The following is a 24,005-nucleotide window of genomic DNA, read 5'->3' as shown; positions in this document are numbered from 1 at the left end:
ATTTTATTGACTATAATGTATAGTTGTATGGTATACAAAACCAGATATTAACTTACAAAATAATACAGTCATTGTCTGGAAAGATTGTCATGAATTTTGATAGACTTCATGTGTTAATGACAAACTGTGAGCTCTACATTGAGGTTTGATAAATTTTGTTTATTGACTGATTTTTGATTCTACATGATATTTGTGAAATCTTATCAATGACTAGTTGTGAGTTTATATTTTGATAGACCCACTTACAGATTGATTTTGGGGTCCATTTGAGGTTTCATAAACCCAATTAACAACTGATTATGAGGTCCATATGAGGACTGATAAACCTCATTAACAACTGATTATGAGGTCTATATGAGGTTTGATAGACCTTATTAACAACTGATTATGAGGTCTAAATGAGGTTTGATAGACACCATTAACAACTGATTATGAGGTCTATACGAGGTTTGATAGACCCCATTAACAACTGATTATGAGGTCTTTATGAGGTTTGATAGACCCCATTAACAACTGATTATGAGGTCTATATGAGGTTTGATAGACCCCATTAACAACTGATTCTGAGGTCTAAATGAGGTTTGATAGACCTTATTAACAACTGATTATGAGGTCTATATGAGGTTTGATAGACCTTATTAACAACTGATTATGAGGTCCATATGAGGTTTGATAGACCTCATTAACAACTGATTATGAGGTCTATATGAGGTTTGATAGACCCCATTAACAACTGATTATGAGGTCCTTATGAGGACTGATAAACCTCATTAACAACTGATTATGAGGTCTATATGAGGTTTGATAGACCCCATTAACAACTGATTATGAGGTCTAAATGAGGTTTGATAGACACCATTAACAACTGATTATGAGGTCCTTATGAGGATTGATAGACCTCATAAACAACTGATTATGAGGAGGATATGAGGATTGATAGACCTCATTAACAACTGATTATGAGGTCCATATGAGGTTTGATAGACCGCATTAACAATTGATTATGAGGTCTATATGAGGTTTGATAGACCCGATTAACAACAGATTATGAGGTCCTTATGAGGATTCATAGACCTCATTAACAACTGATTATGAGGTCTATATGAGGTTTGATAGACCTCATTAACAATTGATTATGAGGTCTATATGAGGTTTGATAGACCCCATTAACAACTGATTATGAGGTCTATATGAGGTTTGATAGACCCCATTAACTGATTATGAGGTCCTTATGAGGATTGATGAACCCTGCCAATGTACTATTTATAATCACAGGACGTGGACATTGGTCTTGTCCTGAAGCTGCAGAGCCGTATCAAGGACCTGGAGAAGGACAAGGACAACCTACAGCAGAAAGTGGACAACTTTGAGGACGGTGGGAGTCCAGCACACCGATCCTCAGCTGTTATCTCTGATTCTGCATTTGATGCTCTCAAGGTTAGTGTCAGCATTCAAGGTCATACAACTCTTAATGTCACTTTAATGTTGTTTTGTATTGTCTTTATTGTTTTCTAGTTGTAGTTGTTACAAAAATACAGGAGTAAATTTTGGGTTTTTATTGCAGTGTTTCAAAATAAACTAGTAAAGAAATATCATATATGTTTTTATTTTGATAGGAGTCATATCATAATATATGTAGATTTTTGAGCAAGATATCTGATTAGAAATTCTAGCAATAATCAAGTACGATTGAAAAAATAAAATATACATGTAATACAAAAATATATTTTTAATATGTAAGAGGAGGGACATTTTGGATTGAGATTGGTTTCTTAAAACTCAACCTTGAACTTTTGTAAGGTAATTGACCTTTGTGTAATGTTGACCTTTTTGTAACTTTGCCAACAGAAACAGCTGGTGAACGCGGAGGATGTAGAAATTGTCATTAAGTTACAAAAACGTATCAGGGAATTAGAAAACGCAAAATCTAAGCTTGTCGATGAATTAGATGAACGCGAGGAAGAGGACGAGAATATGAGTTTCAAAATAATGACTCCTGAATACGCATATAATAATTTGAAGGTACATCAGGGTTACCGGGAAGCTTGTTTGCTATGTAAACTTGTAGCTAGTTGGTGGAAGTATATCTATCTGCTTTTCTAATTGCTATCTAATATTTCTGAGGTTCTATTCCGTCTTTGCGTATTGCAGAGTTATCTTCTCTTGGGAGCAGGTATTGATTGTTACGTCATTGGTTTGTGTGGGAAAATTACGTCGTTTTCTCAAAAATTGATGACGTTACTCTCACAAACAAGTGACGTAACAATCAATACCTGCTTCCAAGAGAAGATAACTCTGCAATACGCAAAGACGGAATATTCTGAAAACTTGTAGTAGTTTTCCATTCTAACCTAAAATTATATCATGGTCTCTTGGGTGTTTGTTTTCTATTAAAATAACATGTAGCTAGTTGATTGAAGTGGACTAACATGGTACAATCATAAACATTATCTAATATTTCTGAATTTATATTTTAAATATTTTTAATATATTCCCATGATAATGCATGTTCCAAAATCTATACACTTCAAAACCCTGTTCTATATTCCTTACATTAGGTTGAAGTTACATACAAGTTACTTATGTCTAGTTACTTTCCTTCATTAACCATTGATAAATCATTCTTTTCTATTTCATCGTTCCTTTGAATTGCCAGGTTTTTTTCTGGTGATTTATCAGATTTATTTTTTTGAATTACTGATACATTAATGAAATCCCTTATACTTCTTAATTAGCTCTGCTACTTTGTATTTGAATGAACTATCATTCCCAACTTATGTATAAGTAAATAAAATAAAACTCTCATTGTTATGTACAGTGAAACCTGTCTAATCTGACACTACATGGGGACACAAAATATATGTCAGATAAGACAGGGTTTTAGAATCCACAGAATTAGAGATTTGATAGGACAATAATCTTTTCCAATTATATGAAAACCTTACAAGATAATTAGGTATTTGCAAAATTATTTCATTATGTTAAATTGTGATCAGTAGCAAGATGTGCTAAAATTAATACCACAAATATTTGTATGTTTAGAAAAGAAGTATTGGTTTCTTCTGTGTGTGAACTTTGCTAGAATTTAATTTTAAATAATCATTTTATGTTTACCTGTTTATACATTTTTTATTTAGTATTTGTATGTTGATATGTTTTATAGCTTGTTAGTGCCTGAATAACAACTTAAACAATAATATAGTGAAACCTGTATAATCTGACAATCTGGAATCCAACATTTTGTCGGTTACGACAGGATGATGTCTGGTCTTTTTTTGTAGTTTTCATTAAAATTGGGATTCAATCATGTTTGATTAAACAGGAGGTCAGAACACACATGGGTCAGATTAGACAGAATTCACTGTCTTGTGTAGAAAACAAGTTATAAATAACCTTATGAGTAATTTAATAGGATTTGATAGGGTGTTAGTGGACACAGGCATTGCTGCCTCTACATCAACAACAATATCATTTGAAATACAATGTGGTAAACATAAAATAAGCCTATATATATATATAAGTCCCTGAGTGATCGTACTTCAACTCAAGATCTTTCCAGAAGTTTTTTTCAGTCAAATACGTTACGAGATGAAATAACATCTTGTGTGAGACTTTTCCAGATATCAATTATAATAGGTGAAGGAATGTGTTTGTTATGGTAACTTCAGTGTGACACACATGCCAGGATAATTAAAACTTCACATAAGAAAATTGTATCATGGAAAAAACTGACACTGGAAATGCCTTCCGTCTAAATTTATGCTTAATCTGGAATTACTCTAAAAGAAGTACTGAAATTATCAGCTACAAGCTTTCAAAAAACAGAAAAAATTATGAATTAATATAAAATATCAGCCCTGGTTGACTGTTAAGTGTAGAGCGATTGACAGGCTCCGTATCCTGGTGTACAGGTAGGAGTAGGCTTGACCTTCAGCACTTGAGCAACTCTTGATGTGCATCTAAATGAGATCCTAAATTAAAACTTGATCTTTTTTTTGGAAAGCACTTGGTGGAAGTAATGATTGTCAGTTTAGATGTGACAGTTTGTATATATTTCAATTGTAAAGTAGATAAAGAGAGGAATATCTTGGGAAACCTCCACTGTTTTGCAAACAATATTTTGGCTACTGACGCTTCGCTACATCTATATTTATTAGGAGCATTGATACTGAGGCTGTGCTTTCTGTGTCACTAAAACTCTTGTATGCTCTGCTGAATGTTTGTAATGAATGTTCTTCATACTGTATTTACACTGGAACCTCATCAAGTCTGGTATTCTCTGAAAAGCATCTAGGATAACTATTTTTTTTCTTGATTAGTGACATGTTATTTTAAAAAAAAATTATTAACTGTGAAATTCATTGATCCTTTTTGGCAAATATATTACTGTTCTTGAAAATATTCTTTACAGTAATATGGTTCCTGGCTCGAATTGTTACGATAATGCTACCTTACTGATTAGACCTCAATTTTGTATTAAAGTTACCTCCCCTTAATCAGATCAGTTATTCAGAAGCATTTGATTATTAATGCTTTAGTATTCTTAACTCATTGACCCCTGAAGACACATTTGAACCCTTCCAATTCAAAGGTTGGAATAGTTCATTATGAAATTTCAGGAGTGAATGAATTAAGTACCGTCTTAGATTCATCATCAATTTATTCATCAAAGAGATATGCATATTGCAGTAAGGTAGCATACGCCCGAAAGGTCAAAATCTGTTTTCGTTTCTTATTTTAGACAATTGAGGTTCCAATGTAATTATAGAGGAAATAACTAATGAATTAATCTTCTGTTTTAATTTCAGTGGCAATTACATTTATTTATCACACATAAAACTGTAAAACAATTATTTACGATAGAAGACATTCTTTGAAGCTCATAAAATACAATTGTCTTAAAGATATTTCTGATAAGCTGATTTATATTTTATCTTATTTGAACAAAAATACTTCTTTTGTTTTGATTTTAGTTCCTTCATCAAAATAAGTTCTTATCCTTTGGCAATATTCATTTTAATTCAAAAAAATTGTCAGACTGTGTTTGAAAAAGTACTTTATATTTAAAAAAACCCCAACTAATTGAACATTAATAATGACAAAGTTTTCTTTTGAAAAGTGGAATACATGTTTTAATAAAATTCCCCGTTTTACAGATGCAAGAGCTAGAAAATGAAAATGATAAATTAAAACGTGAAGTATCAAAACTGGTGGCCTCCATCGCAGAAACGACAAACTTTGATCAAACCGTGGAACTGACTCCTGCTGGCAAAGAGTTCTTGGGTAAGGAACTATTTACTGTGTGTTGTATTTTTTCTCTTCTTTTCTCAAATATATATTTCTTTCTGTAATGATGTGTGTGATCATACACTGTCAGTAACATAGAAGGCTGTTTATTTTATATTTTAACAAACTATAGTTCAGCTACTGTTTGTTATGAATTATAATTTATATTAATTTCTGTTTTTATTTGCCAAAGTAAGAAGAGTTATTTCCCTTTTAAATCAAAGATATCAAATAACAGGCCTAAATTTAAACCAATGTAGGATTTTTAAAACANGGGGGGAAGGAAGGTATTTCATGTTTCAGCCAATTAAGGATAAATATTAACAATAATGGGAAAATGCATATTAAAAAAGTTTTCAGCAAGATTGAAGCATATACCCAAAACAGGAGGAGATAACTCTCTTTTGTGTAATTGTGTTGGTGTCTACTGGCTATAATACTGTAGTATTCACTTTTCTTTTCATATCTTTTGCTGTCTGTGTCTTCTGTTCTGTCCAACTACTAACTGCATGCTAATCTAACCGTTGCTGCCATGACCTCTGACCCATGGTCGTGATGTGAACTTTTCTGTTTGATGTGAACTTTGACCCCTAAATGTGGGCGTGGTGACTGATCTGACTGTGTGGTTATGGTGGCTTTGTGTTGTTGTAACATTAGAACAAGATTTAAACACAGACCGAATCAAAGTGTTACAAAGTAAGTAGGATTTCAGGTACTGTAAAGTATGGCATTCAGCGCCAAAATTAAGTTACCAAGGGACACTGGTAACGAAAACAGTTGGATATTTATAAAATGAACCTAGTTCTGGAAATTTGTACTTGGACATTCTTAGAAAGTTTTGAAACAATTAAACTAAGAAAGCAGGGGCACTTTTCAAGTGGAATTGTAAAGTCCTTTTCAAATAAATGCTTGAAATTGTTTTATTTTGGACCTTGTAAAAGGCTTGAAGATTTATACCAGATTCTGTAATGACTGTATAACAAGCCTAACAATATACGAAAGTCTGGATATAATAATATCATTAAGTATAACTTATTTGCTATAGTATATTACATTAGTTAATTGATGTTTTATGTTTGGCTTATGATATTTTCTACCTGAAACAAAAGTTATGAACTAAAAAGCATGACAGTTTGACCCCAGAATATTAATGTGTTATATACACTATATATATCTATATCCATTGTAGAAATCTATAGCATTTCTTATATATACATATTTTCTCACCTCTGTTTACATCATCAGACATTCGTTTATTAATTATCTCTAACTGTACATAGCCTTTACACTGTTTGTAATGTTTGTCTAAGCGTGGCCCTAATTTTAGTGGTTCTATATCATTTTGACCTACACTGAAATTGTCTATTTATTTGCCTGTAGTTAGTGTTACCATCAAAGTGGATTATGAACAGAAAGTTTGTTCAATAGCAATCGGACACCAATTACTAAAATCGAATTTAGGTTGTCACAATTTTTTTATACTTCATTATTTTGAAGAAATATAGAAAAAGGGATGAAAAATGTCTTTTGAAGGAAATAAAACAACAATTTAAAAAAACTACAATGATATGAATAATAAATTGACATGCTGTTTTTCCCAGTAATTTCAAAAATACTAATTGAGTTATCACCAACAAAGTCAGTGTCATAAAAGTTGAAACAGATTTAATAATAATTTATTGCTTGAGATTGCCAAATTGTCCCAACATATTTTACTCACTGTCTCTAATTGTTATTTGACGAATTCTCACAGAGCAATTTGAAGCGATGACAGATGAGTTGGAGCGTCGCCGTGAAGAGTGTCTTCAGCTACGTGCCATGATGGCTGAACGCAGTATTACTACGCATGAGATTGCCAAGCAATCGTACGGCGGGATAGACAGTATTGTCAACGAGGACAACGAACTAGCCATGGCTTACAGGACCCAGAAGGAGCTGAACAGGTAAGAGTTATCTACCTTTAATGTTAGACACGTTTAATAGAGTTGTCTCCCTTTTTTATCAGCCATATTGGATAAAAAGAGTTATCTCCCTTCATTTCACCAAAAATATCTGTTTTTTATTATGATATAGAGAGTTGTCTTCACTTACTTTGTCATATATGTTTCTATTTATAGAAAGAGGTAAGGAAACAGAATTAAGATTCTGTGATCAAATTCTGATAAGTTTCATAGCAAACTAAAAAAAGAAAAATCAAGTCATTTCAGTGACAACTGTGGACTTGTTCACAAGTTATTGTTTCACAAAGCCATCAGTCTTAGAGTGCTTAACTCATTCACCCCTGAAAACACATTTATACCCTTCCAATTCAAAGGTTGGAATAGTTCATTATGAAACTTCAGAGGTAAATGAGCTAACTAACAGAAAGATTTCAGAAGAAAGATTTTTTTCTTTCTGAAATATTAAAGAAACTGTTACATGTTGTTAAATTTATTAATTCAATCCCTACAATAAAACTTGTTATCGTAATTGTGATTTAAGGTAAGAATAGAAACATTTTTTAGAAAATTTAAAACATTAGCAAATACTTCAATAAAAAGGTCTGATGGCAGACCATAGGTCACTTAACAGAAAACAAATCTTAGTTCCAGAAACAATAAAGATGTTTGAATAAAGATGATTTCATCATAGATGTTCTTTGAAACATACCAGATCAGCATTGATTGTTGATAATATGCTTAAGAAATATTTAGGGAAAGAATAAACGACACCCATAAATATATACACAAACACCCACAATTTAAGTAATGGAGAAGTGAAGAAAGGGGAGTAACTCCTGTTGCCTCTGCGTGGAATGCTGCTCTTCCATTACTGACACAAATCTCAGCAGACCTCTCATCAATCAATACCGTTACGAAAGACTCAGAGGAAATTTATGGAGTTGGTCCCGAACCTATGCTTCCATTACACACATCCTAAGCTTTACATGGAAACTCAACATTTAATGAACACAAGAAGCACAGCTCTGTTACAAACTGGAACAAAACCCAGACCATGGTGACCATGGAAGGCAGCATCACAGAAAAGAATCACTGTTCCTTAGGTAAGTGAACATTTCGTTAATTCCATTATTTTAGTACTTATACTAAGTATGAATAGGACCACTGTATCAGGTTTTATTGATATAAAACAAAAACCAGGCAATATTGGGATTTTTTTAAATTTCAGTCGGTGCTATTTTTACCCTTATGTGTATAACACAAGTTTGGCAGTGTTGAATTTGTAGTTTTGATATTAATTCTCATTAATGTTCAGCACAATTGTCGTTGATTTGATATGCTTGTGCTGCGCAAACAAATACAAATACTGCCATGAAAATAACCCTTTAATCAGTATTTGAAAACAGACACCATCCATCAGGTTATATCTAAGGGGTTTTAGTCGTTGATTTGTTGAAAATCTAGATCACCATGATTTGATTCACTATAAAATGAACACCCTCAAAACAAAATAATGCAAAACAAAATTTCAGCTTTGTCTGTTGAAGTAGATGTTGATGAGTGAAAGACAAGGATAGGGCTGGGTCTAGACCTACGTTACCCGTGAGGGATATGATGAGTTACCAGGGATATGATTGAGTGTTTATCTCGTAATGAATAACCTATTATACAGCAGATATGATCTACCATGAGAATAATAACTTGTGTACCAGATTTAAAAGTTTCAGTACCAGAATTTATACTGATAAATTGCTAAATATCAATTTGATGATGAAATTTATAAAATTCTTTGTTTGAAAAAATATTTGCTGTAAAGGTTTCACTGAAAGTTAAAAAAAAAAAATTGTCTGCATCCTTTGTGTTTTGAAGACTGGCTTCAAATCTCATGCGTACGCTCAGTGTAAGATTACTCAGCAGATTTAAGATGTTTGTAATAAGTGTCAAAGGAATGTTATTATACAATGTTTAATGACATTTAACATGCAAGCTATTTACTGATGAAATCTTATCATCTGATAACATGTACTGCTACCTCATTAAGCATGAGAAAAGGGTGTATTTTTTCCACGTTATGTCTATAAATAGGTTATTTTTACGTGACCTAGTAAGATATTATCATCTTAGTGATATCTCTGTGTGGTTGTAAGACAGGGTTTTGTTGTCAGATTCTGAAACCTTGGTCAGGAAGTTTGTTATTAGATTTGATAAACGTCTTACTGAATAATATATTATTGTACAAGGTACTTTATGGAAAAGAAAAAGGTGTGTCTGTTAGGAAGAATTCAGATTATTCATAGATGGTTTGGCTTAAAAACAGGATCTTGGCAGTTAGCTATAGAACTTTACCGTATATGTCCTACAATAAGTTAGCTATAGAACTTTACCGTATAATGTCCTACAATAAGTTAGCTATAGAACTTTACCGTATATGTCCTACAATAAGTTAGCTATAGAACTTTACCGTATAATGTCCTACAATAAGTTAGCTATAGAACTTTACCGTATATGTCCTACAATAAGTTAGCTATAGAACTTTACCGTATAATGTCCTACAATAAGTTAGCTATAGAACTTTACCGTATATGTCCTACAATAAGTTAGCTATAGAACTTTACCGTATAATGTCCTACAATAAGTTAGCTATAGAACTTTACCGTATATGTCCTACAATAAGTTAGCTATAGAACTTTACCGTATAATGTCCTACAATAAGTTAGCTATAGAACTTTACCGTATATGTCCTACAATAAGTTAGCTATAGAACTTTACCGTATAATGTCCTACAATAAGTTAGCTATAGAACTTTACCGTATATGTCCTACAATAAGTTAGCTATAGAACTTTACCGTATAATGTCCTACAATAAGTTAGCTATAGAACTTTACCGTATATGTCCTACAATAAGTTAGCTATAGAACTTTACCGTATAATGTCCTACAATAAGTTAGCTATAGAACTTTACCGTATATGTCCTACAATAAGTTAGCTTTAGAACTTTACCGTATAATGTCGTNGGGGGGGGGGGGGGGGGGGGGGGGATTGGTCAATGAAATAGCCCTTTTTTGTATTCCTGCTGAACTGAAATAAAAAAATTGTGGGCTTATTACCAGGCATGGCGCTAATAATTACCAAACCTAAGCTACAGGGGTCTGCTGGTAAACTTTTAATGCACTGAAATTAAACTTTAACTCATTCGCCCCTGAAATTTCATAATGAACTGACTTCCAACCTATGAACTGGAATAGTTCAAATGTGCCTGCAGGGGTGAAATAGTTAAACTCCAGTTTTGGTACCTTAACATTTTTTCATGTAAATCAGAATTGAGGGAGGATACAAAAAGTGTTAACTGTGCTGTTTCTCATTTGTGAAAGTGATCATTATAGTTGACCTGCATGGGAGGAAATTGCTGATCAGACAAAAACAAATATATTTGTTTAACCCTGAAGTATAGTGTCTCCATTAACTCACAGTGAGAGATTCCCTGTTCTTTTCTGGGACTTTAATTGTGAGATGAAACTTATCAGGGTTTGATCAGAGCCCCTAGGGAGTGACCTTTCTAGCTGGGACACCAAAGCGTCTTCCTGTTATTGAATAGGACAACAGGGATTGACCAGCCCCACACAGGGATTTAGGGGTCAGAGGTTAAGCCCCTCAAAGGTACAGGATGTCAGTGTGTTGTGATACCGGATTTGTGGTTAAGGTTTTGATGTTTTTATTGACGGAAAAGAAAAACAACACCATAGTCAGAAAAAAGATTGGTTCCTGTGGACTCTGGGGTAAATAGAGATTTTTGTATGTTTCTATTGGATTTTTTTTATAGATAAATGCTTAACAATATTTATTGTCCAACTTTGAAATAATCTGATACTGGAATAGAGGCTGCTCATTTAAGATAAACCCACAACAGACCTTAACATCTAAAAGACTATTTTACAGTCAGAGTGGTGGACATTTAGAATAGTTCACTATTGTAGATGGTAAACATACGATCCTTGAATTCATTTATGAATAAACTTGATAAATGCTGGAAAGATCAAGAAATTAGCTTAAGAGCACCGATTGAAAGCGGACGATGGAGTCCAGTGGAAAGGGCCTAAAGACAGTCCACTAGTACTGGAAACTTACTCGAAGTAACTCTTAGTAATATTATAACATTTCTTACTTAATGGGTTGAAAAAGTCACGAAAATGTAGTATTGTTCCTTATAATGGTGTTGTTTGGAACTACCATACATATTTTCCCAATTTTGTGAAAATGTTGTGGTCTTTTTCCAGTGCTGATAGGTCTTCATGAAAAAATATAGAGAAAAGCTTGCTTTGGAAAAAAAATCTACAGGGATTTGACGATGTAGTAGAAATACAAATATACATCTCTATTTTTCACAGAATTTAGATGCAACACATTATGCCCATATTACACACAGATTCCAGGATTCTAAAACATACACCTGATTTGTATAGGACAGATTTCAATAAAAATATTTTCTGATGCATTTTAAATCTACAGCTGATACATTACATTCAGGATTGCAGAGAATGTGTCAGATATATGCAGTTTTCAAGTTTATGACCCATAAACAGAGATGAAAATATTGATACATACTTATTAAGCATAAAGTCAAGAATTTATAATGAGACTAAGTCTGGTGACATTTGCTGCACATATATGCTAATACTAGGAGATTCAGGTCGACCATTATGTCACAAGGTCACATAGACTATAGTCAAATAAGGTCAAATACATCTAACCTAAGTTAAAGGTCACATCAACCACACCTGACTTTCAAGGTCATACAGACTTCAAGGTCATGTAGTCCATACAGTGATTTCATTCTGACGACATCAGAGGTTTAAGGTCATTCTGAAGACATCAGAGGTTCAAGGTCATGTAGGGAATTTCTGGGGTTGACGGTCATGCAGATAAATTCAGGGGTTTTGGTTAAAAATCTTATTAGGAGTTCAAAGCCACATAGACCATTTAGGAGTTTAACGTGATTAATTTCAAAAAGTTTTCCTAGGTTTTTTGTTTTATTTCAGCAGAAACTTGATAATACTTTCACATTACATATTTTGATTCAAAAGCATTTACTGAAAAAAATTGCACACATGTTAAACATTGAAACTGTGACATTTAACCGCTGAGTGTGGAAACTCGGGTTATATTGATAAAATGTATTATAACCATGGGAAATAGTCATCAAAACTATCACCCTTGTCTGTATCATAGAGCATTACAAGCATTTAACATGTGAGAGAAAGATAAGCTACAAATTTAAAGATGTGAACATCCGTTATCACAATGAAATCCTGACTAAGTATACTCTATCTGACCCTGTGATTGGTGTAATGGCCCAGACAGAGGTTTGTTATATATCAGTAATAGTCCCCAGGCTTGTAATCAATGATCCTACATGACAGATTTAGGTCCGCTTGTTTCTAGCTTGGTGGTTAGCTTAACAGTTTATATAAACAATTCTTGCATCTAGTTTAGAAATGTAAAAATGTTTACAACTATTGAAATTAAGGTACATGTAGAGGGGTTCAAAATGATGATTTAAGAACAATGAAAAAAAAGTTAGCACCAACATTTGGAAAATTATGAACAAAAAGTAAATTTGAAAATGTTGGTGTTAAGATGTGTTAAGCTTACGATACCTGGAATAAAGGGGTAAAGATGTATAGATGTGTACTGGGGGATCATCTCATTATCAGTCTCCACGCCGAGGTCTCTCAGCCATGTTCTGAGGTCGCTCAGCCGTGTTCTGAGGTCGCTCAGCCGTGTTGCGAGGTAAACAATGATGGAGCATGGTTCAGGCATTAATATAAATGTGTTTAGGATAAATTCACCAATACAGCAAAACATTTGTCTATAATCTACTCTATAATGGCCCTAACTAGTTACCTGTCTAAATTATAACGGGCCCCTGTATAGTCTGATTCCTCTCCATACCAGCCCCTTAGTAAACTAGATTATAAACTGTCTAAATTATAACTGGCCCCTGTATAGTCTGATCCCTCTCTATACCAGCCCCTTAGTAAACTAGATTATAAACTGTCTAAATAATAACTGGCCCCTGTATAGTCTGATCCCTCTCTATACCAGCCCCTTAGTAAACTAGATTAGAAACTGTCTAAATTATAACTGGCCCCTGTATAGGCTGATCCCCCTCTATACCAGCCCCTAACTAGTTACTTGTCTAAATTATTACTGGCCCCTGTATAATCTGACCCCCCTCTTTACCAGCCCCTAACTAGATACCTGTCTAAATTATAACTGGCCCCTGTATAGTCTGATCCCTCTCTATACCAGCTAGCTCCTGTTCAATCCAGACTTCTACTGGCCCCAGTCTATAATATACTGGCTGCCGATGTCAGACAAATATGATCCTAATATACTTTATCAGAATTTTGTTTGAACTGCCCTGCAATATTCCCCTAACTTTAGGGTAGATTAAAAATGTTAAATTTTTTTATCTACTTTGAAGAAAACAAATATCAGGCAGAGTTAAATTGATAGAAATGTCACGGAAGTCAAGGTTTATATTCCATCTTTTCGTATTGCAGAGTTATCTGCTCTTGTGAGCCGGTATTGATTGTTATGTCATTAGTTTGTGTGAGAAAATAACGTTGTTTTCTCAAAAAATTATGACGTTACTCTCGCAAACAAATGACGTAACAATCAATACCTGCTCACAAGAGCAGATCACAAGAGCAGATAACTCTGCAATACGAAAAGACGGAATATAAACCTTGACTTAAAGGCGGAATACGAAATACTATGTTGCACATTTCCACAATATTTTCCTTTACCAAGGATGTGTGCTATCTAATGTTATAGTCCGGCGATTTATCAGTTATTTCCCTTAAAAATCTTAATTCAGCCACCTTTATAGAACAAACTATTTCCTTGCTTTTGTCTTGTGAACTTTTCATAGGTGAAACTTACATGGCAAACTGAAGGTACATACTTTTGAAAGTACTTACAGTGGCTGATATATGACAAAATCATAGTGCCAACGGCATAGTCTAAGCTGTTCTAAGCAAGTCACTATTTGAGTTGAACAAAAAGCAAGGAAGTTGGAGGTCAACTTGTTTCAAAAGTCTAACATAGAGATTGAAATTTAGGAATTTTCCTTCAAAATAAGGATGTCAAAAGTCAAAAATGGGGGTTGAAATTTAGGATTCTCCATTCAAAACAAGGATATGTCAAAACTCAAAAATGGGGTTGAAATTTAGGATTCTCCATTCAAAATAAGGATATGTCAAAACTCAAAAATGGGGGTTGAAATTGAGGATTCTCCATTCAAAATAAGGATGTCAAAACTCAAAAATGGGGTTGAAATTTAGGATTCCCCATTCAAAATAAGGATGTCAAAAATCAAAAATGGAGGTTGAAATTTAGGATTCTCCATTCAAAATAAGGAGATATGGCCAGTATGAACTTTTACTGCCTTCAAGCTGTTTCAGTGGATAAAAAACGAAGGGGAGGTTTACGGGCGGGCAAGTCAGGTTTAGATGTTACCGATCATAAATCAGTGTTATGGGTTCACTAAATACACAATCATTGTTTGTTTCCGTGGCGAACACCTGTATCTGGGCTCCATAATGTACCCACACTTATATATCAAGAGTTTAATTAGCCATGATGAAGTTCTAAATCAGTTTGAAGCTTTTAACCTGTGTACAACTTAAGAATGTATGAAATAAATGTAGTGGAAAAGCTGAGTTGTTAAATGGAGAGGAAAGTGTCATTTTCTTTATTTATTCTTGTGCTTTTAAAGTTAGAATAATTATATAACTTTTTTTTTCTTTCTTTAGTTTGATTAAACAATATTAAAGGAAAAAACATGATATAAAGGAAGTAGGGCGTTAAATTTTATGGAGGGTGAAATTTTCCTCATTAGATTTTAACAAGCTGTCATAAGCTGACATTGGCTCATCAGCATGCACGAGGCACTTATTTTATAAGTGAGAAAAATCTACAGTGTTCCATTTTGCATTAACAGGAAGTGTATTCCTGAAATATATATGATATTTATGATGATTAAAAGCTCTAGATCTCCTGTAACTTTTTACAATTTTCAGGTGTTTTTATTTTGTATATTTTTTCCATATTTTTCTTTTTAATAATCTGCCATTTTTCATGATCGATCACTGATTTTGATAGGATTGCGATAATTGCATTATATATATCAGTATTTCAACTGCTCAATCTATGATTACTTTCAGCTTCATGCCCTCCATGAGTCTCAATAAAAGTGTTTAAAATACTTGAGTGATTTCCATATCAATTGTGTTATTCGTGTTTTATAAAATCAATCACTTGTCTGATTTCCTGGTCAAAAATAGCTTGTGGTAAAAAGTGTTTTCCGAAATATAGAGTGTTTTTTCATCCGTCGTATAATTATAGGATATTTTTATATGTTGTTTAATTGCACTCATTTTATCATCATCTCAGCATAAATCGAAATTATGCATATTATAATGGGTGTCGGAATCGGAATTATGGTAATTTTAATGGATCCTAATGGTATAGTATCTTCTAGAAAGGATTATACTCTATTAGATCTGGGGTGGTCGGGTGGCGCAGTGGATAAACCACTCAACTTTTAACCAAGGCGGCCAGGGTTTATTAGCTGATCAGACATGCAGAGGTATTGGTTCACCTGCCCGACCACGTGGGTTTTGTCTGAGAAACTCTGGTTTCCTCCCGAATTAAGACCCCACCATACTCTAACGTCAGGCTAGTGAACAAGAGTGATCAATAAAAGTTGAAAGAACTTGATTCATAATTGTTTTAAAATAAAGTTTATATATATTAGTCTGGCCTTGGTCATATCAAACTGACTAATCTTACCACGCATTTAGGTAAGATTTAACTCGGTTATATTTTCATAACTACTAAAATTAAAACCAAGATATACATTTATTGGATTCAAAATAAATAAAATCCCTCAGTTACACAAAAATATTGCATTTCTTTGCATGAATGAAAAAAAAATTATTTTGAAAAATTAGACAAAGCACACGAATATGCTGATAAAGCTTTATACAACTTGATAGAGCCTGGTATTAACCCTTTTCATCCCTCTGTAACTTTAGTAGACTCTACCGTGCTTTGATCTGGAAGTGTCTATATGGGTTTACAGTGGTGAAAGGGTTAAGTGATAAGCTATGTTAATGCTGGATCGGAATTATAGACGTTTTAGTCATGAAATCAAATCAGAGTGTTGTTTATGTTTGCAAGAGTAGATGTTGAAATGTTATGAAAGGTTGATGCCAGCTTTACAGAAAAAAATCTGTTTTGTAATATTTTAGGTAGAAAACAGATTATAGATAACAAAGAAATGCTTTATTTGAACTGCCAACTATTTTGATGAGAATGCTGCAGTTCTTTAAATAATAAAATCCTCAGGGTATACTCATCAGGAAAGAATCTGAGATAGATAAGCTGATTTGTTGAGATATTCTTCCGTCTAGAATTGTTGGAATGTTGCATTAGAATAATTCCATCTTATCATTTGTATTGTAAATATTTCTATCCATTCAGAAGGCCCAGAATGTAAAGTTGTTTGTTTTCATGTTAGCTTCCTTAACCCACCAACATACTTCCCTACCATAAACGTTTTGTTGTCATTTTCTAGAAAGATTTTATTATTTTTGTTGTAATTGTTATTGAATTATACTGCTCTGGTGCAGTTCTGTTTGAATTTGGGGCCTATTGGTTAAAGGATCTGACCATCTGCGATCACCAGCCATCCACCACTTGGTCACAGATTGGAAGGCTATGTGGGGCAGTCACCTGGTACTGGTCACAGGGCAGTGGGTTTTCTCCAGGTACTCCAGTTTTCCTTCACCACCAAACTTGGCTCTCCTTAAATAACCATATAGCTGTTATTAGAATGTAAAGCACAAACAAACTAAACCGGCTTGAATTTAAAAAGGTTATAACTGAAACATTATTGAATTAGCAAAAAAAATGGATTTTTTTTTTATAAAAGAATTGCATGCAAATACAGTACCTTACCTATACCCACGGCTGACGAGTCTGGTTAATACAGTACCTTACCTATACCCACTGCTGACGAGTCTGGTTAATACAGTACCTTACCTATACCCGCGGCTGACGAGTCGGGTTAATACAGTACCTTCCCTATACCCACGGCTGACGAGTCGGGTTAATACAGCACCTTACCTATACCCACGGCTGACGAGTCGGGTTAATACAGTACCTTACCTTTACTCACGGCTGACGAGTCGGGTTAATACAGTACCTTACCTATACCCACGGCTGACGAGTCGGGTTAATACAGTACCTTACCTATACCCACGGCTGACGAGTCGGGTTAATACAGTCCCTTACCTATACCCACAACTGACGAGTCGGGTTAATACAGTACTTTACCTATACCTGCGGCTGACGAGTCGGGTTAATACAGTACCTTACCTATACCCACGGCTGACGAGACGGGTTAATACAGTACCTTACCTATGCCCACGGCTGACGAGTCGGGTTAATACAGTACCTTACCTATACCCACAACTGACGAGTTGGGTTAATACAGTACCTTACCTATACCCACAACTGACGAGTCTGGTTAATACAGTACCTTACCTATGCCCACAGCTGACGTGTTGGGTTAATACAGTACCTTACCTATACCCACAACTGACGAGTCTGGTTAATACAGTACCTTACCTATGCCCACAGCTGACGAGTTGGGTTAATACAGTACCTTACCTATACCCACAACTGACGAGTTGGGTTAATACAGTGCCTTACCTATACCCATGGCTGACGAGTCGGGTTAATACAGTACCTTACCTATACCCACAACTGACGAGTCGGGTTAATATAGTACCTTAATTACCTATACCCACGGCTGACGAGAAATAATTTAATGTTTGTCTAATGATTTATCCACCAAAAAAGTCACAAGTCATCAAAACACTTAATGTGAAAAAAATCTTTTGTAAGTTTTGCAAGTTTAGCACATCTATATATTATAAAAAGTCTTGACAGTTCGACACAATTTATTTATGAGAAAGTTCAGACTCATTAAAAATGACATATTTAAGACTTAAATGAGCTAGATACGTTACCAACCAAATTTGAAATTGTCACTTTCTTGTTGATTTTATTATTTTCTGGAGAAGAACACCTTGTTGATAATTGTGGGTATCCAGGTGTAGCGAGTTTTACCTGCGTGTCTGATGATGACATACCTGTGTCAGAGTTACCTGTTCAGGTTCTCGTTATCTCACCTGATTGGAATTTCCTCCCAAATTTACATTTAAACTGTTGGTATACGGACACAATGCCGGGTAGAGTTGTGGGTAGATGCGGTGAGCTCACGAGGCAATGATGGGGTAGGGAGTTGTAACGTTACGCGACTCAGCCTCGCCTCCCGTGTTGTGTTACGGTAATTTGTTGATAGAGAATATACAAACGTTGGTAGAGGGTACATCATGGAGGATTTTCGCCTGTGAAACACAGCAGTTGTATAAAGACTTGGACAAAGCAAGCTCTTTATGTGTTAGATTTGATGTTACAATTATGGTGATTTTACTCGTGGATCTACTCCGGTGAAACACAGCAGTTATTCAAAGACACCATGACTCCTGTATAAGGAAACAGTGGTGTTGTGTTCGTGGGGAACTAAAGGCAAGTATGAGGTGGAAAACTTACACGTGTAGGGCGACGTCGAGTGTTCAACCCGGATAACCTCTAATGATATTAGGAACGCAATTATCATCTTTTAAAAAAATTCAAATTAGGAATATTATAAGGATACAAAAGACTCATTCTTAGACAGAAAATTCTGAACAAAAATATGCAAATTAAGAATGAAACCTTCATGTGTATAGGGACACAAAAATATCATCTTTAATAGACAAGTAATACAAAAATAAAGATTAATTTCACAATATTTCTCAAAAAATCATTTTGAAAATATTTGTGTTCAAGACTACTTAGTTAATGATGTTATGGCTTTTATTGAACAACTAGACTAGTATGATGTCAGTATACTGTTAAATTATGTCATATGAAATGTTCGATTATGTTTGTCGATCACGGTTTTATTCTGTGATTTTATTTTAGAATGTTCACTGGTCCTTACACACTAGGATTCCTGAGGTGAATTTTTAGTGTAAAACAGTATTTTTGGCTTCCGGTAGCTGATTGGGGTTGGATGTACATGTCTGACACTAAGTATCCGTGAGTCTCTACATCAGCAGGCTGTCCTAATTACAATAGTTTTGACATTCAGATGTCTGCCCTGATTGCTGTTATTCAACTACCTTCAGCTACTTCTGGAACGAATCCATACATGTCTGACACTAAGTATCCGTGAGTCTCTACATCAGCAGGCAGTCCTTGCTACAATTGTTGTGACATTCAGATGTCTGCCCTGATTGCCGTTATTCAATCTTGACTTCAGTTGTAAGGTCTAAAACCTGTAAGAAGAAGTGTAGGTACCCGGATGTTATGGTGAGGCACAGGTTTGGTACAGGTATTACATCTTTTCGTATTGCAGAGTTATCTTCTTTTGTGAGCAGGTATTGATTGTTACGTCATCTGTTTGTGAGAGTAACGTCATAATATTTTGAGCAAATGATGTAATTTGCTCACAAAAACTAATGACGTAACAATCAATATCTGCTAACAAGAGCAGATAACTCTGCAATACGAAAAGACGGAATTGAAAGGGAGAATTTAATGTACCGGTATGTATGAAAAACTAGAGGAACTCTGATGTTTTGGCTGCAGTGTGAGAGGGATCCTTAATGCTGACAAATGTTCTAGATCTACATTACATGGACAATCATGATTATTGAGATCCAAGATTCAAAAAAAATTGTTTATGCTCTGACACACAAAGTGTGTAACAAGAGGTCAAACAAAATAACATCAATCAAATCAAACATGACAGAGAGAGTAGATTACACATGGACAGATTCAGCATTATTTCATAGGTAGATTCAGCAATATTTCATGGACAGATTCAGCATTATTTAATGGACAGATTCAGAAATATTTCATGGACAGATTAAGCATTATTTCATAGACAGCTTCAGCATTATTCAAGGACAAATTCAGCATTATTTCATTAAAGAACAGGATTATTGACGAACAGGACTATTGAATTCTTAAAATTAATAGAAATATAAGAGATATACCTACAGGACATCGCCATGTTGTCTGTTTTTAAGTGTCAGACAACATTATTTTACACTTCAGCAAGAAAAATCTGATATCTGTTTTACTCACAGTTAAGTGGCCTTGGGCATCACACAAAGAAAGTGAAATTTTACATTTCAGTTACAGGTTAGTCGAGGAAAGGAACTAGGGCCTCGATCCAGGTGGTCAGGAAATATCAAATTTCCAGGTGAAAAGTTGTTGAAATGTTTACACAAATGATTGAAGAATTGTACTCCAGGAAATCTGGGGTTTCAAGTTAGATTTGCTCTCGTATTTCATGATTGAATAATTTTTCTTTGCTTTTCATTAATCAGAGAATATAAAGGCACCCAAAGAGAAGTTTTGTTGACTTAAGTAAAAAAGATGTCAATCGTCCTTACCCATCAATGAGAACTGTTGTAATATTGTTAGTGCTCTGTTGTACCGGCCAAAACAAGTGAGTCCTCTTCATAAACAAGTGGACTTTGATCTGTGTTCAATTTGAGAAAATTGCGCGTAAAATTGGGACGAAGTGTAATTCATTCATATAATCATAAACCTGTTTCCTATGGATCAACCTATAAGACATGACAGCTTTACGACTTTTTTAAATGGATGTCATATTTTTTAAGATATACAGTCAGACGTATTTTCCTTTTTTGTAATTTTTCTAAACCAGTCACTTTTATGACCAGCGTAATGCTTCAATTTTAGGCGTTCTCTGTTGAACATGGCCAGTCGACCATGTAAACATGATATACAATACATTTTATCGTGACAACTTCAGATTGGACCATGTAAGACTTTTGAACTCTTCAAGGTCATTTCACTAGGTTTGTAAACAACATGGAGTACTGTAGATCGTTAACGTCTGGAGTTTTGGGTAAGATTATTTTTGCTGTCTCATTGACTTAAGCATATTTCTATTTGCATCTATCATACAAAGGTATTGGACCCAAGTTATCCTACTTATATAAAGCCTTAATTTCCCCAATACCATATTGTAATATTTATATACAAGATGGCAAATTTTAATTCAATTATTATTTTCAATCAAGTAATTGAGTGTTACGTACATTATAGATGGGAGGGGGGTGTCACATACATGTCTCGTATAGATCGCATACTTGCCAACTATCCCTATTAAGGAGGGAGACTCCCGATTTTGGGCCCTAACATTTTATATTTTCAACCACTGAATTTGCTAAATTATTCCTATTTCCAAAGATCTGATGATTTCATCTGAAACAACCGGTTAAAAGTGTTGTTTTTTTCTCTAGGCTGTCATACACTCATTTTATCGATGCTTTTAATTGTGAAAACGTGTAATCTCCTCCATGGAAATTTCAAAAGTTGGCAAGTATGAAATCGATGGTAGTTAATTCTTTTTGTGGATTTTTGAAAGAAAATTGTTTCATTCAATTTGTTTTCATAAATAACACCAGTTTAACACAACAGACAATATCGCTATGGAAACCAAAACAAATCTTGTGAGAGTGTTACTGTCAGTGGGGTTAAAGACCAAACACATCCTGTTTTATTCATATATGACCCCTAAGATCTATAATGAATCGGTCCATATCAAACGATTGGAACAGTTTCATTTAGAATTATGAGATTGAGTTGATGACAAAGCAGTAATTTCTATTGCTTTTCCCCCTGAAAAGGCTTGAGACCTCACAATGCCATCTGAGAGGTAACATGTAAAGGTTGGTGTCAACCCTCTGTTGGTTCTCAATGGGACAGTCCGGTCAATGGAACTGACCACCACAAAATAATCTGAGGTCATAGGCAATCAAGAAAGGTCATGGCATGAAAAAGCATGGTTATCATGATAAATTCCCTGCAATATTTAAAAGTCTGAATAAAAAAGACATGTTTTCATGGTTGTGGTATAATTAAGTGCATGCATGTACCAAAACATTTACAGGTTCTCTGACTTTTATATTATATACAAGTGAATGGGAGTAGTGGAAAGAGATGCCTACACCTACTCATATAATTGGGCAATTATTACTGAAATGAAATTCTTGTGATAAATTATCAAAGATTTCAGGCAAAAATCCTTTTGATACCTAATTCTACAGTTAACAGATTAGAACCAACATGAATACATCAGCTCTGTTTGATTATATTGGAGACCGGTTGTTTAAAAGGTATTATTTTAATATAGCTGTTATTAAAATCCTTCTGAATATATTAGCTCCAAATATAATAGTTCTGAGACTTCTAAATAATCACGATCATAATCAGTCGAACAATGTGAAAACGAGTCCTGTATTTATACATAGATACCTACTTACATACGTGTATATATATATATGAGAGATGGGAGTAAAAAAGGCTGATAATACTTTAGGTATAGTGTTTAATTTCGTGTTCAGTTCAGTCAGATCAAGTTGACAATGCTTTATGACATTCAGAGGTATGTACAGGTATGTGGTGTACTCAGGTATCAATACAATGTATAGCGCTCACCTGTTCCGGTGTGGTAGGCTGTGTAACAGGTAGCATTACAGGTGTAACACACGAGGTTTACTTTGTAATAAATATGTCTACGATTAAGTCTGTAATAGACAGTGTTACTGGTTAAAACCGCTAACACCGCTGGTCAAGTTTAGGAAGTTTCTGTTTGGATATTATAACTTACCTAGATATTTTTTACCTGGATTTTAACGAGAAAACACGGAAATGGTGAGTCTGACCTACTTTGTGTATAGCTTTGATCCTTGTATTTGTCTTTGTATTCGAGTCACCACGCGGAATATGAAATGTTCATAACATTTTGAAATATGCTTTGTGATTTACCTGGATTAACGAGAAAACAGACAGGTATAGTTATACAAGTGTAAAAGGTATAATCACACCTGCTATTTCTCTAGATGTGTAATATAAAGGATTGTAATTTTGAATTTAGTCTTAGACAAGTTCGTGTATTTCGACAGCAGTATATTGTTTCATCAGTCTTTAAGCATGATTACAGAATGTGTTGTTGGTACGTGTACTCAAAGTTCACAATAATCAAGTACTTTTATTTAACATATTCATTGTGCTATCCCAGACGCTTGAAGTGGTAGATACTTTACAATGTCTCTGTCTACAGACTCGCGTACCAGACAGGAAGATATTTCTGATATTGGTTTCAAAACCTTTGATTGAGATGTTGACTTCTTCCTTGTATAGATGTACTGTTGATCATGAAAACTGTTTGTATCATTACCTGTCCTAGGTGCAACAGGATTTAGTGTGCATATTGTCTAGAGGCAGGCGACAGATCCAGTCTAGGTTTTGTCATTGTTGTTGTTGTTTGATTGGTGGGGGGGGGGGGGGGGGGGGGTCTAGTTCTACCATATAGTGACCACCTTCAACTAATTGAAGATTTTGTCACCAAGTTGGGTTTATGCAGCACAAATGACAGACTATATGTATTACATATTACAGACTATATGTATTACATATTACAGACTCTATGTATTACATATGACAGACTATATGTATTACATATTACAGACTCTATGTATTACATATTACAGACTATATGTATTACATATTACAGACTATATGTATTACATATTACAGACTATATGTATTACATAT

At 34.3% G+C, this 24,005-nt stretch overlaps 1 protein-coding gene across 9 annotated transcripts in view; it reads left to right on the top strand.

The window, feature by feature from the left end:
* LOC110445410 (unconventional myosin-Va-like) overlaps positions 1–24,005 on the top strand; it is a 133,140-nt gene that overhangs the window by 73,171 nt on the left and 35,964 nt on the right. For 5 of the 9 annotated variants that reach the window (XR_002462353.1, XM_021490015.1, XM_021490016.1 and 2 more), the window contains 5 exons: positions 1,276–1,437; positions 1,849–2,022; positions 5,157–5,283; positions 5,944–5,982; positions 7,040–7,229. Coding sequence is in view for 8 of the 9 variants with exons in the window: in XM_021490015.1 (XP_021345690.1) it covers positions 1,276–1,437; positions 1,849–2,022; positions 5,157–5,283; positions 5,944–5,982; positions 7,040–7,229 (692 nt within the window). In the remaining variant the exon portion in view is untranslated. The remainder of the gene's footprint in view (positions 1–1,275; positions 1,438–1,848; positions 2,023–5,156; positions 5,284–5,943; positions 5,983–7,039; positions 7,230–24,005) is intronic. The other 4 variants (XM_021490020.1, XM_021490018.1, XM_021490017.1 and 1 more) reach the window with 3 other exon arrangements.

The sequence above is a fragment of the Mizuhopecten yessoensis genome, unplaced genomic scaffold, assembly GCF_002113885.1.
Source record: "Mizuhopecten yessoensis strain PY_sf001 unplaced genomic scaffold, ASM211388v2 scaffold2275, whole genome shotgun sequence".
Taxonomy (NCBI): Eukaryota; Metazoa; Mollusca; class Bivalvia; order Pectinida; family Pectinidae; genus Mizuhopecten; species Mizuhopecten yessoensis.
Note: the sequence above shows the minus strand (reverse complement) of the source record. Positions and strands in the feature narration are given on the sequence as shown.